General features: G+C 36.8%; 1 protein-coding gene across 1 annotated transcript; it reads left to right on the top strand.

The window, feature by feature from the left end:
- Nucleotides 1-1,019: 1,019 nt before the first annotated feature.
- LOC126032331 (40S ribosomal protein S23-like) lies at nt 1,020-1,459 on the top strand. The gene has a single exon (XM_049789986.1). The coding sequence runs from the start codon at nt 1,020-1,022 to the stop codon at nt 1,419-1,421; it is 402 nt and encodes a 133-aa protein (XP_049645943.1). The 3' UTR covers nt 1,422-1,459.
- Nucleotides 1,460-12,731: the final 11,272 nt, after the last annotated feature.

The raw sequence follows: 12,731 nt of genomic DNA, 5'->3' as shown, positions 1-12,731 counted from the left end.
TGCTCCTTGTTTGAGGTACCATATAGGACACTGAGGGATCGAAACACAGTCTGTCCTAGGCTAGCATATGTGCAAGGTAGATGCCTTACAGCTTGTGCCACCACTCCAGCCCCCCTTTTTTTCTTTTTAACTTTATTTATTTGTTCGGTTGGTTTTTGGGCCACACCCAGTTACCCTGGCTCTGCACTCAGAAAACACCGCTGGTAGGCTGGGGGACGGTATGAGATGTCAGGAATCAAACCAGGTCCTTCCTAGGTCGGCCTCATGCAAGACAAATGCCCTACCACTGTGCTAGCTCTCTGGCCCCACTGGTCTGCATTTCTATCAAGAAGTGACAGCAAAAACTGGAGCACTCTTCAGAAGTAGGGTGGTAAAGTTCCCACCCTGCTGAAGCCTCAGCAGCTACATCCACAACCCACAATTGCCTCCACAACAAGGGCCCAACTTCACCACTTTATCACTCACCTCTGCAAATGAGATTAAAAATTAAGAGATCAGTTTATAAAAAAAATTAAGAGATCAAAAGCCCATGTATTTAATCTGAGAAATACTCTTGGAGTGAATGCAGGCAGCCTTCCCATATTTTCTGTAGTTCTTAAACCCCTGCAGCCTCAGATATAGCCAACAAGCACTGCCATGTCAGTCACACAACCTGAAATTCTGAAGCATGCAGCATGCAACCCTTCAAATTTTCCAGTATTGACACCCCAGTAGAAATGCGCCGAATTTAGAGTCAAACTAAGTTTGACGTCAGCTAAGACAAAAGCAAAGCCAATAACACAATATGATGAGCTAACAACAGTTTAATAAGCCTTCAATGACTTAATGAAACCATCGTTTCATCACTTGAAGTGAGTGGGAAACTAGAGATAATTTTGGAATGTTATGCTCATGGTAATGGGATTAGTTCTGGAACATGAAATAATTATGTATGAGCAGCTGTGTAAGCTATAGTATTTAAATAAAGTAATAAAAATAATTTTTAAATAGCTTTCGCTGGGACTCGTGCTGCTGGCAGGATGGGTAAGAGTCGCGGTCTTCGTATGGCTCCAAAGCTCCGCAGCCACTGGCGAGATCAGAAATGGCACAACAAGCAGTACAAGAAAGTGCATTTGGGCACAGCCCTGAAGGCCAATCCTTTCGGAGGTGCTTCCCATGCCAAAGGAATCGTGCTGGAGAAAGTTAGTGTTGGGGCCAAACAGCCAAATTCTGCTATTAGGAAATGTGTCCGTGTTCAGCTGATCAAGAACAGCAAGAAGATCACAGCTTTTGTACCCAATGATGGTTGCTTGAATTTCATTGAGGAAAACGATGAAGTTCTGGTTGCTGGATTTGGTCACAAAGGGCATGCTGTTGGTGACAGTTCTGGAGTCTGCTTTAAGGTTGTCAAAGTAGCCAATGTCTCTCTTCTGGCCTTATAAAAAGGCAAGAAGGAAAGACCAAGAATATAAATTGTGATAAAAGTACAGTAGTAAATTTTCATATACCAGAAAAAAAAATAGATGACCAACATTACAAATTATAGCAAATCTAAGTCACATTGATAAAAAGCACTAGAAAATAGAATAATAAGAGTTTTCTAGAAAATAAAGGAAAACTGGAATATTGTGCACTATTGTGAGGATTAAAGTGGTGCCATCGGGGCCAGAGAGATAGCATGGAGGTAAGGTGTTTGCCTTTCATGCAGAGGTTATTGGTTTGAATACCGGATCCCATGTGGTCCCCGAGCCTGACAGGAGGATCTCTGAACCCTGAGGGCTGTCGGGTGTGACCCCCCAAACAAACAAACAAGAGTCTGGGACGGAGAGATAGCGTGGAAAGTAAGGCATTTGCCTTTTATGCAGACGGTCATTGGTTCGAACCTGGCATCCCATATGGTCCCCGAGCCTGCCAGGAGCATTTTATGAGCACAGAGCCAGGAATAAACCCTGAGAGCTGCCGGGTGTGACAAATGAAAGAAAGAGGAAGAAAAAGAAAGAAAGAAAGAAAGAAAGAAAGAAAGAAAGAAAGAAAGAAAGAAAGAAAGAAAGAAAGAAAGAAAGAAATAAAAAAAGAAAGAAAGAAAAAGAAAGAAAAAGAAAGAAAGAAAAAAAAGAAAGAAAGAAGAAAGAAAAGGAAGGAAGAAAGAAAGAAAGAAAGAGAAAGAAAGAAAGAAAGAAAGAAAGAAAGAAAGAAAAGAAAAAGAAAGAAAGAAAGAAAGAAAGAAAGAAGAAAGAAAGAAAGAGAAAGAAAGAAAGAAAGAAAGAAAAAGAACGAAAGAAAGAAGAAAGAAAGAAAATGAAAGAGAGAACGAGAGAAAGAAAGAAAGAAAGAAGAAAGAAAGAAAGAAAAAGAAAGAAAAAGAAGAAGAAAGAAAGAAAGAAGAAAGAAAGAAAGAAAGAAAGAAAGAGAAAAAAAAGAAAGAAAGAAGAAAGAAAGAAAGAAAGAAAGAAAGAAGAAGAAAGAAAGAAAAGAAAGAAAGAAAGAAAGAAAGAAAGAAAGAAAGAAAAAAAAAGAAAGAAAGAAAGAAAGAAAAAGAAAGAAAGAAAGAAAAGAGAAAGAAAGAAAGAAAGAAAGAAAGAAAGAAAGAAAGAAAGAAAGAAAAGAAAGAAAGAAGAAAGAAGAAAAGAAGGAAGAAAGAAAGAAAGAAAGAGAAAGAAAGAAAGAAAGAAAGAAAGAAAGAAAGAAAGAAAGAAAGAAAGAAAGGAAGGAAGGAAGGAAGGAAGAAAGAAAGAAAGGAAGGAAGGAAGAAAGAAAGAAAGTGGTGCCATCAATATAGGTTAGTTCCACAAATATTTAAAAACAGAATTATCATAAACACACAGCAAGTGAGTATGTGCCCCCAAAGAATTAAAAGCATGGTAACAGAAATATATTTAGAAAATAATGGTCATTATTGACAATTAATCTTTTCAAAAATAGTTATCTTTTCACAAAAGTTGTCTTTTCACAATAAAAATAGTAGAGAGCAAGGTCCCAGTAGCGATTAAAAAAAAGTATAGAGCAACGCAAATATTGATATCTGAAAAAGTGAGTAAGCAAAAGATGGTATATAAATAGAGTGAAAGGTCACCTTGCTTTTTAGAAAGAAGAAAATAGTATCTCATTACAACATGGATGCACTTTGATGATGTTGTTCTAGATTATATAAGCTAGTCACAAAAAGACAAACAATGCTGAGTTCTACATGTATGAGCTAGTTGTAGTAAGACTCATGGCAAGAAAAATGAAATGGTGATGGCCAGACTCCTGAAGGATAGGCATAAGAACTGGAATATTATGCAGCCATTAGGAGAGATGAAGTCATGAAATTTTCCTATACATGGGTGTGCATGAAATCTATTACGCTGAGTGAAATAAATCAGAGGGAAAGAGATAGACACAGACAGTATCACTCATATATGGGTTTTAAGAAAAATAAAAATCATTTTTACAATAATTACCAGTGACATAAGAGAGGAAGGCTGGAAGGTCCAGCTCATGACATGAAGCTCACCACAAAGAGTGATGAGTGCAGTTAGAGAAATGACTACATTGAGAACTATCATAACAATGTGAATGAATGAGGGAAGTAGAAAGCTCGTCTAGAGTACTGGTGGGGGGTGGAATGTGGAAGAAGGAGATTTGGGACATTGCTGATGGAAATGTTTCACTGGTGAAGGGGGGAGTTCTTTACATGACTGAAACCGAACTATAATTATATTTGTACAAGGTGTTTAAATAAAGATATTAATTTAAAAAAAGAAAATTATAAAAAAAGAACTGCGGGGGTGTGTGCAATTCCACTGGTACAGAGTTTAGGTTTGCAAAGATGCAAAATTAACTATCTATTTATTGCAAAGCCATGTGAATATACCTAATATTATTTTTCCAAACAACTTGCATAAATTTTCTAACATAATTTAGATGAAGACTTTAAGAGATAATCTGTTTTGCACATGCCTGATCCAGGTTTAATCCACATACCACATGTGGTCCCCTGAGCACAGCTGGAGTAATTCCTAAGTGTAGAGTCAGGAGTAATCCCTGAGCATAACCAATGTGGTTATCTGGACAACCAATGAAACTTTGCTGAGATTTTTGATGAGGTCTTTCTTCTAAACACTTGAATTTTTCTAATAAGGAAAATTCTTGAATATAACAAAACAGCATTTTTATTTTTTAAAATAATATCTTTTTAAGCACCTTGAGTACAGATATGATGGTTTCAGTCAGATAAAGAGCATCATACTTCACCCATGCAACATTCCCATCACCAATGTCCCCCATGCCCCCACCTGTATTTGAAATAGGCATTCTACTCTTCTCACTCATTAATATTGTTATAATAGTTTTCAGTGTAGTTATTTCTCTAACTGCACTCATCACTCTGTGGAGAACTTCATATTATGAACTGGTCCTTCCAGACCTCATCTCTATTGTCTCTGGACATTATTACAATAATATCTTTTATTTTTCTTAAAACCTATAGATAAATGAGACTACTCTGTGTCTATCTCTTCCCTTTGATTTATTTCACTCAGCATGATAGATTCCATGTACATCCATGTATAAGAAAATTTCATGACTTCATCTCTCCTGATGGCTGCATAATATTTCATTGTGCATATGTACCACAGTTATTTTGGCATTCATCTTCTGAAGGGTATCTTAGTTTTGTCCAAAATCTGGCTATTGTAAATAGTGCTGCAATGAGTATAGGTGTGAGGAAGGCATTTTTCTATTTTATTTTATATTTTGTACCCAGGGTATATCCCTACGAGTGGTATAGATGGAACATATGGTAGTTCGATTTCCAGTTTTTTGAGGAATCTCCATATGGATAAAACAGCATTTTTTAACAGCAATAAAAAAAACTGATGTTCCCCAACTGAAAAGTAAGATGAGTCCTTTTTTTTTACCACTATGCTAATAAAATATATAATTTTGACTTTTACATTCCAAATACTTGTAGGTGCCATTAAACACAATATAGTCAGGGATGACTTTTTTTTTACCATATTGCCTTTTTTAGAAAAGAATATTTTTAAAAATTTGTATTCTTAAATTTTACTTTTAATCACCATAAATTACAGATTTACAGAATTATTTATAATTAAGTTTATGCACACAATATTCCAGTAAAACCAATCCCTTCACCAGTATCTCCAGGTTCCCTCTGACCTCTCTCATCCAGTTTACTCAGCATTCTTTAATTCCCAAGTATATTTCAGAAATTTTTGTTCAAAGCTGCTAGAAGTTAAAAGATATTTCAAAAGCACGTGAGGTCACTAAGGCGGCCATGAGAAATTAGAGCCCAGACGCCAATTACCTAGCCTCTGGACACAGGAGTGCTCAGAGATCACAGCTTAAAATCATTATAAAATCACATTAAAACAATTAAAAAAATTATTTGGAATAATGAGTGCTTAAATTCTTTTCTTAACCTGAACAAAAGGTACCAGAGGACAACCCCAGGAACTGAGAAAAATTATAGAAAAGTGTTACAACATGAACAAACATTCTTTTGTTTTCATCTTGCAATTTAAAATTGCCCTGGCATTCTAAAATCAAATCTGAAAGTATTTTATCAGTGCAATGCACACGCAACAACAACAAAAAAGAACTTCAAGTATTTCAATGATACACAGCATTCAAAGCATTCATATACATATGTATATCATAATAAAAAAGGTCTCTTAATATCTTTGACCAATATCTTCATAGAAACAATCAGCCTTTTCTTTTAAGTTTACCATGCACTTTCTGTAAAATAAAAATAAAATTTTCAAAATCCTATTCTCTACTATAAAATTATAAGTGATAGAACAAATTATTAAATGCAAATGTTCATAAAATTCTAAATAAGATTCTGTGCTAAAACTAGTTGTTTTATTTTTTCTCAATCTAAAAATAATCCATGGAATAAAGGGGGTAGAGGGAATTGTGGATTATTTATCTCTTAGCATATTTTTTTTTAAAGATAATGCAAGTGGTTCTTAAATCAAAAGATTTGGATGGGCAAAATATTCATCTTTCTGAAGATCTGCAATAATATATGATGAAAAATTAGAGTTTATTTAAGCACCACGGTTACAAAATTGTTCGTGATTAAGTTTTAGTCACACAACGTACACAACCAGTGCACATTCCCCACCACAATGTCCTCTGTTACCTTCCACCTTCTCCCCTGCCTGCATCTGAGGCATATATTTTAACTTCCCATCTCTTTCTCTCCCACCCTACCCACTAACTGCTTATAGGGCAGATATTGTACTTCTATCTTACACTCTCTCTTTGGGTGTGTTGGGGTCACAATGCAGTACTCAGTATTTATTCCTGGCTCTGAACTCAGGGATCACTCCCAGAAAGCTCAGGAAACCAATATGGCATGCCAAGGATCAAACACAGATCAAATGCAAGAAGCAAGGTCCTTACCCAAATAATCATTAAAATCTTTGTGTCCAAATACTCGTTAAAATTATGCAGTAAATGCAAAGACTTAGAAGAGCAGAAGGCATTAGCAAATGCAAATTTCAAGTATGTCCCTCCCTTTACTAAACAAAGAAATTACTCTACAAATATTGAAGAAAACAGATAGTGACACAAACTTTCTAAGGAAGTAGAGAACCGGGGAACAAACAGAACTTTAGCAAATATACCATGAAAAAAAAAAATGTAACAGTGATGTAAAAATTTATCTTGAAGGTGATGGCAATTACCCAAAGATTTTTAAGTGGGAAGTAATGGAAACAAATTTATTTGAATTCTTCACCCCATTGTTCTTAAATTCATTTCACAAAGAGCACTGTGAGAATGAGCCACCTTTAACTGCAACAATATAGTAGAGTAAAGAAAGTTTAAGGGAGCAGGGTGAGGGCGGGGTCCAGGTCACTTGCCTTGCATGAACCTGGACTGGGTTCATCACTGGCACCAAATGGTCCTCTGAGATTGCAGAGGAGTCCTGAACGCAGAGCCAGGCATAGCCCTGTGCAATATAGAGAATGGTCCAAAACTTAAAAAAAAAATTCTAAGAATGACTCAGCTAAACATAATTTAAGATTTATCAATAAGTTTTTAATCAAATTACCCATTTGTTAAATAGAACACTAAAGTGTTAAGAAACAGTTAAGATATCATTGTTAATGAACATTTCCATCCTGTGGGATTCAGCGGCCCCACCCAAATTACTTCCTAGGGCTTCTTTCATTTGTCGTTGTTCCCTTTACATCCTTGAAATGTAATTTGATACTGATATTTGGAATAACTAGAAGATTTTTTTTGCTTGTTTTAAACCTGGCTTTTATGCTGACATCCTCCTCTATCCCAGCTTCAAAACCAACTAGGAGATATGTCAAGAGAAGTGAAGCGCCACTCTGGGACTGAGCTCAGATGAATTATTTCATGCACTGTACCTCAGAAATCACTAAGGTAAGATAGCTGCAGCTTCACAGTATTACTAATGTAACACAAAGTACTTGTATTTTGACAATTCAAAGTAGTGATGCCTTGGAACTTGACCTGATCTACAAGAAGACATACTATGCTGTTAACTTGTTACCAGAGGATGCCAACTGAAATCTATAACAAGAGAAATTTAAACACATAATTCATCACTCTATCTAACATCTAATCTCACTAACCTAATTACATACACAAGCTACCCACATATGGAATTTCAATCTCCTTGACCACCATGTTATTAAAAATAACATCCAATGGGCAGGCAAAATTTAAATGCTGGAAGATGATTTAGATCCAGCTCAGGAATGCACTCTGAAGCAACTTTGAAATGAGAAGATAAATAAAAAAAACTATCTGCCTCTTCCATGTGTATAATTAACACTATATCCGAAATGAATTTGTGTCTGCTTCCCATCATAAATGATTCGAGTAAATTAAACACAGCCACTTTGTCGCCTAGAACTTGAGAAAATCTAATCACAAAAATAAATCACGATCACAAAAAGTCCATTTTAAAACACATGTGTCAAAATGAAGCATTAAAGGAAAATAGACAATATAAAGTCAAAACCAAATAGCAATTACAAAATAAATAGAGAATTTCTCTCATCCTCCCCTTTGTCTTTGACAAGGCTGAAAGTCTTATTGGTTTGAATGAAAAAAAATCATTGAAACTATCATTCACCACTGCCCAGTGCCAAGTACATCTTCAGTGTTCCATGTGTGACTACCACCCACTGACATCTTCCAGTAATATATTGTCTGGAAACCCACCTAAAAATGCTGCTGCCATGCCATAGAAAACCTCTCCAGCCTAGGGACATGGCTGAAGTGGATGAACATAGGCCTTGTTTAGGAAAAGGCCCAGCAACACCTAGAGTGATCACCGCAATAATTAACAATGACACACAAATATACAAATTCTCTAAGCAGTTGCAGGAAAAATGCTGCCAAATATTATCATTAAATTTGCGATCTTTCTAATCATCCTATGTTCTCTTTAATGTTTTCCAGCCAAGAGAAGACGTTGGTGAGGAGGCTGAAGACAAGAGTTGAATGGGACTGGAATAAATCATGTAGATGCTAAGCACTGAATTTCGACCCTATGACCATGTCCTAACATTCACCATCACCACTGAATGACCCCATCCACTCAGCCTAAGCAGCCCTGACTACATAGGCCAAACAGCTACCAAGACATTGGAATCATTGCCTAAGTATCACAAGGCCAAGCACTGTTAGGAGGCCCCTTCACCCAGAAAAGTCTAAAAGCTGGTACAGAACACTACATGGTACATAGAAAGCACTATATAGAATCAGTTACTACCAGTATAATGCACTAAGATAGTACTAGCTCATAGTGAAAGTCTAGTCAATGATAAACACAAACAACTAATCTTCTTAAACACAATTCAGTCTTAATATGATTTTATTCAGAGGGTCATGGAAGATGTGATGTAAAATTATGTATGAAAGTCAAACTTGAATAATGCTAGTTTGACTGAATTATGTCATTTCTAAATTTCTCTTGAAAAAAAAAACAGCAGCAATGAACACAATTCTAAAGTACAGCTGTAAGAGTGTTCATATATTATTATTCATGAGGCAAAATCCACGGGCATTCCAAAGGTTTGATTCCTCACTCCAACACACATTTTCAAATTAGCTTGCTTCTGATGAGTTCAAGGATCAGGTCTCTATTTTGATAGTAAGTAAAGTATTAGTTTTCATATTCTGATGGTAGTATATATTCACTTTTTTAAAAATCAGCTCTCTCAACCTCAGTGTTCTCAAGGCCATCATCATCTCAAGACCTGGCTGTTGATCATTTAAGTGTCCCTTTTCACTCTATCTTTGTTTTTTTGTTGTTGTTTTTTTGTTTTTGTTTTCTTTGTTTTGGGGTCACATCCAGTGATACTCAGGGTTTACTCCTGGCTACAAGCTCAGAAATTGCTCCTGGCTTGGGGGACCATATGGGATGCCAGGGGATCGAACCATGGTCCATCCTAAGCTAGTGTGTGCAAAGCAGATGTCCTACCACTTGTGCCATTGCTCCGCCCCCATATTTCACTCTATCTTTGAAAGTATTATATATATATATATATATATATATGAGCACAACCAGGTCTTCTAAGTGAATTGTAACTCACTTCGATAATTAATAAGGGAGATATTTTATCTTCATATATACTACAGCACAAAAAATAAGACTGTTGGCTCAAGGGAGGGTATTAATATTGTGATAGTTTTCCATTTAAATCACATCATAAATAAATGGAAACATGGAAAGCTATTTATTTAAAAGAATTATTAAGAACATGCATTTCTTTCAGCTTCACTTTACAATTTATAGGGAATGCACTAAATAAAAAATATCGTGTTGCCTCATAAAACTTAATTCTCTAAACTCCCAATTTAAATGGCTATAGATGGTCTGATAAGGTTCATAACTCAAATTCTTCTAAAGGGCAAGAGTCTCAATCACTTCCAAATTTACCTCTACCTAAAATTCTTGCATCAATAAAATTATGTTATTATGATAATGACACGTTAAGTTGACATGCTTCTATATAACATAACTACGGAACAAAGTTGTCATCTTTAGAATTGGACCTGGAGAAACACAACAGTAACACACACAAAAATATTTTTAATTTTATCTCATCAGTGAATAATTAGAAGAATTTTCACTGATGTGAAAGAAGAAAAGATTTTGAAAAGATGTGATTAAATTTAAAATGGAACTGTTACACTGGCAGGCTGGGGGGGGAAAAGGTGGTACTTGGAATACACTCTGGGAACATGGTGGAGTGAGGTAGACATTTGTGCTAAGATTGTCCCCGACTCCTTATATGTCTGAAACCCAGCTATGAAGGACTTTGTAAATCACAATGGTTTCAATTAAATAAAAAAAAAAAAACTAAACAGGAGACTAAGCAACACCAAAGATCAACATGTAGAACTTAGGGTCCGGAGAGATAGCATGGAGGTAAGGCATTTCCCTCACATGAAGAAGGACGGTGGTTTGAATCCCGGCCTCCCATATGGTCCCCTGAGCCTGCCAGGAGCAATTTCTAAGTGTAGAGTGAGGAGTAACCCCTGAGCGTTGTCAGTTGTGACCCCTCCCCGCAAATGTAGAACTTCTTGACCTAACTTCATGAAGAAAATTGTCTACATTCCCACTGCATTCAATTCGTTCTTATACTCTTGAATGCTCTTGAAACCATTCCAATGAGATTTTCTAGCAGCACCGCCTGTCTCTGTCAAGGTTGGTGCACACCACTACCAAGGTCACCACAAATCAGTCCCTTATTATGGCTGAACTTTAATAAGACTGAACTAAGCTATCAATTCCTTCTGCCTTTTCTCATTCCTCCTCATCTCCCCAGTTTCCAACCCTCAGACTTCTCTACAATGTCTTTTCTATTTTTCTTCTATGTATCCTCACTCCTGAAAAAGTTTTACACTGTCCATTGGCTTAATTCAAAATCACAATGCAAAAGCAACTAAAATTTATACTTTTTAATTTTATTTAAATAATTGTGATTTACAAAGTTATTCACAATAAGTTTCAGCCATAGGATGCATCAGGATCAATCTCACCACCAGTGTCAACCTCTCTCCATCAATATTCCCAGAGTCCATCATATGCCACCATCCCTAATCCCAGCCTGCTAGCATAACAAACGCAAATTCTAGTTTGGTTGTTAAATATTGGGTTGACTCTAGCTTAGATATTTAGTTCTGGCCTTTCTTAATACCACCAATGTACCTAAGACCCTTGGCCATTGTTCCCAAGGAGACATATTCATATTTATATTTCTCCTCCTCCACTCCATTTCTTTCCTTCTCCTATTTATATTCTGGGACCTAGAGTGTTCTTGACAAGCCCCAGACTATAATTTTTATCTCGGCCAGCACCTGACTCAAATGAAAGTTTTATAATGCTTTAAATAAATAAACCAATCCAAATAAACTCCTGATTTCCAAGATTCATGCTTTTAACATATAACTTAATCACCTACAGTTGTCTTTACTCATCGAGATTTCACCCAGAATTAAATAGCTGCTTTCTCCTTACTTTCACTACAAAGCCACTTTTTATTCTAATTCAATAAATATTTTAAGAAATATTGATGATACCTACTCCCCACAATCACTCTTCATCCAGTAAATGGGAATGCCAGTGACTGACCTGGAAAAATCCTTTTGCACTAGTTCCTGTTGCATCCCTACATCCCTCCCATACCCTATCCAAATTCTTTCCATTCTTCCTCAAAAATAAATCCTAAATTTTCCTTCCCTCCACAAATCCAACACTGAGCCAGGCTAACTTAGCTATCCTTTGTCCATCCTGCAGCCAAAAAAACTTTTTTTGTGTTTGTTTGTTTTTGGGCCACACTCTGTGATGCTCAGGGGTTATTCCTGGCTATGAGCTCAGAAAATAGCTCCTGGTTTGGGGGACCATATGGGACTCTGGGGATCATCCTAATATAACATGGGCAAGGCAGACCCTTATCCCTTGTGCCACCGGCCCTGCAAAAAAACCTTTTTTAAAGCCAATTTAATTCATGCTATTTGTTTGACTTAAAAGTCCAATGACTGGTGACACCAGGCGGGGAAAATCCGCGAAAGTACACCGGCCCAGTGGGGCCCAACTGTGAAAAACTGTGAGTGTGACCTGTCTATGTCTGTCTACTGTCCTCTTGCATGAAACTCTTGCGAGTGGGGCAAAAAGAGGCTCCAGCGGAGCTATATCACAGAAGCAAACATTTCTCTCTGGACTGTCTTCTCTGTTGCATGCTCGGGCCTAAGATTTGACCCAGTGTGAGGCTTCATCCACGGAGGACTCCCCTACCTTAGAGGCAAGTCAGCCCATCCAGAAAGGGAGGAGCCAGGAGGAGAGTGTGCTGCCTGCATAATATAGACAATGAATACCACCACAACACGTAGAAAAACCCACAATACAAGTGTGACAATGGGGAAACAACGCAGGCCAGCATCAGACATAGAGAATGAAGATGACAATTCTGAGGACCAGATAATGACCAACCAACTAATCAACCTCTCAGATAAGGACTTTAGACTAGCAATATGGAAGATGCTCAATGGACTCCAAGAAACCATGGATCGAGTTGAACAGAACACTAATAAGAACCAAGAAAATATGAAGACAGAAATCACAAAACTCCAAACTGAAATAACATGTCAAATAACAGGACTGAAAAAGTCAGTAAAAGAAGTGAATGACAAAATGGATAAGCTCTGGGACAGGGTATCAGAAGCTGAGAATAGACTTGGTGCTGTGG

The sequence above is a fragment of the Suncus etruscus genome, chromosome 16, assembly GCF_024139225.1.
Source record: "Suncus etruscus isolate mSunEtr1 chromosome 16, mSunEtr1.pri.cur, whole genome shotgun sequence".
Classification (NCBI taxonomy): Eukaryota; Metazoa; Chordata; class Mammalia; order Eulipotyphla; family Soricidae; genus Suncus; species Suncus etruscus.
This window is presented reverse-complemented; position numbering and strand designations above follow the sequence as displayed.

Coding starts and splice junctions, on each gene's coding strand:
- LOC126032331 (XM_049789986.1), top strand. CDS start 1,020: ATGGGTAAGAGTCGCGGTCTTCGTATGGCTCCAAAGCTCCGCAGCCAC.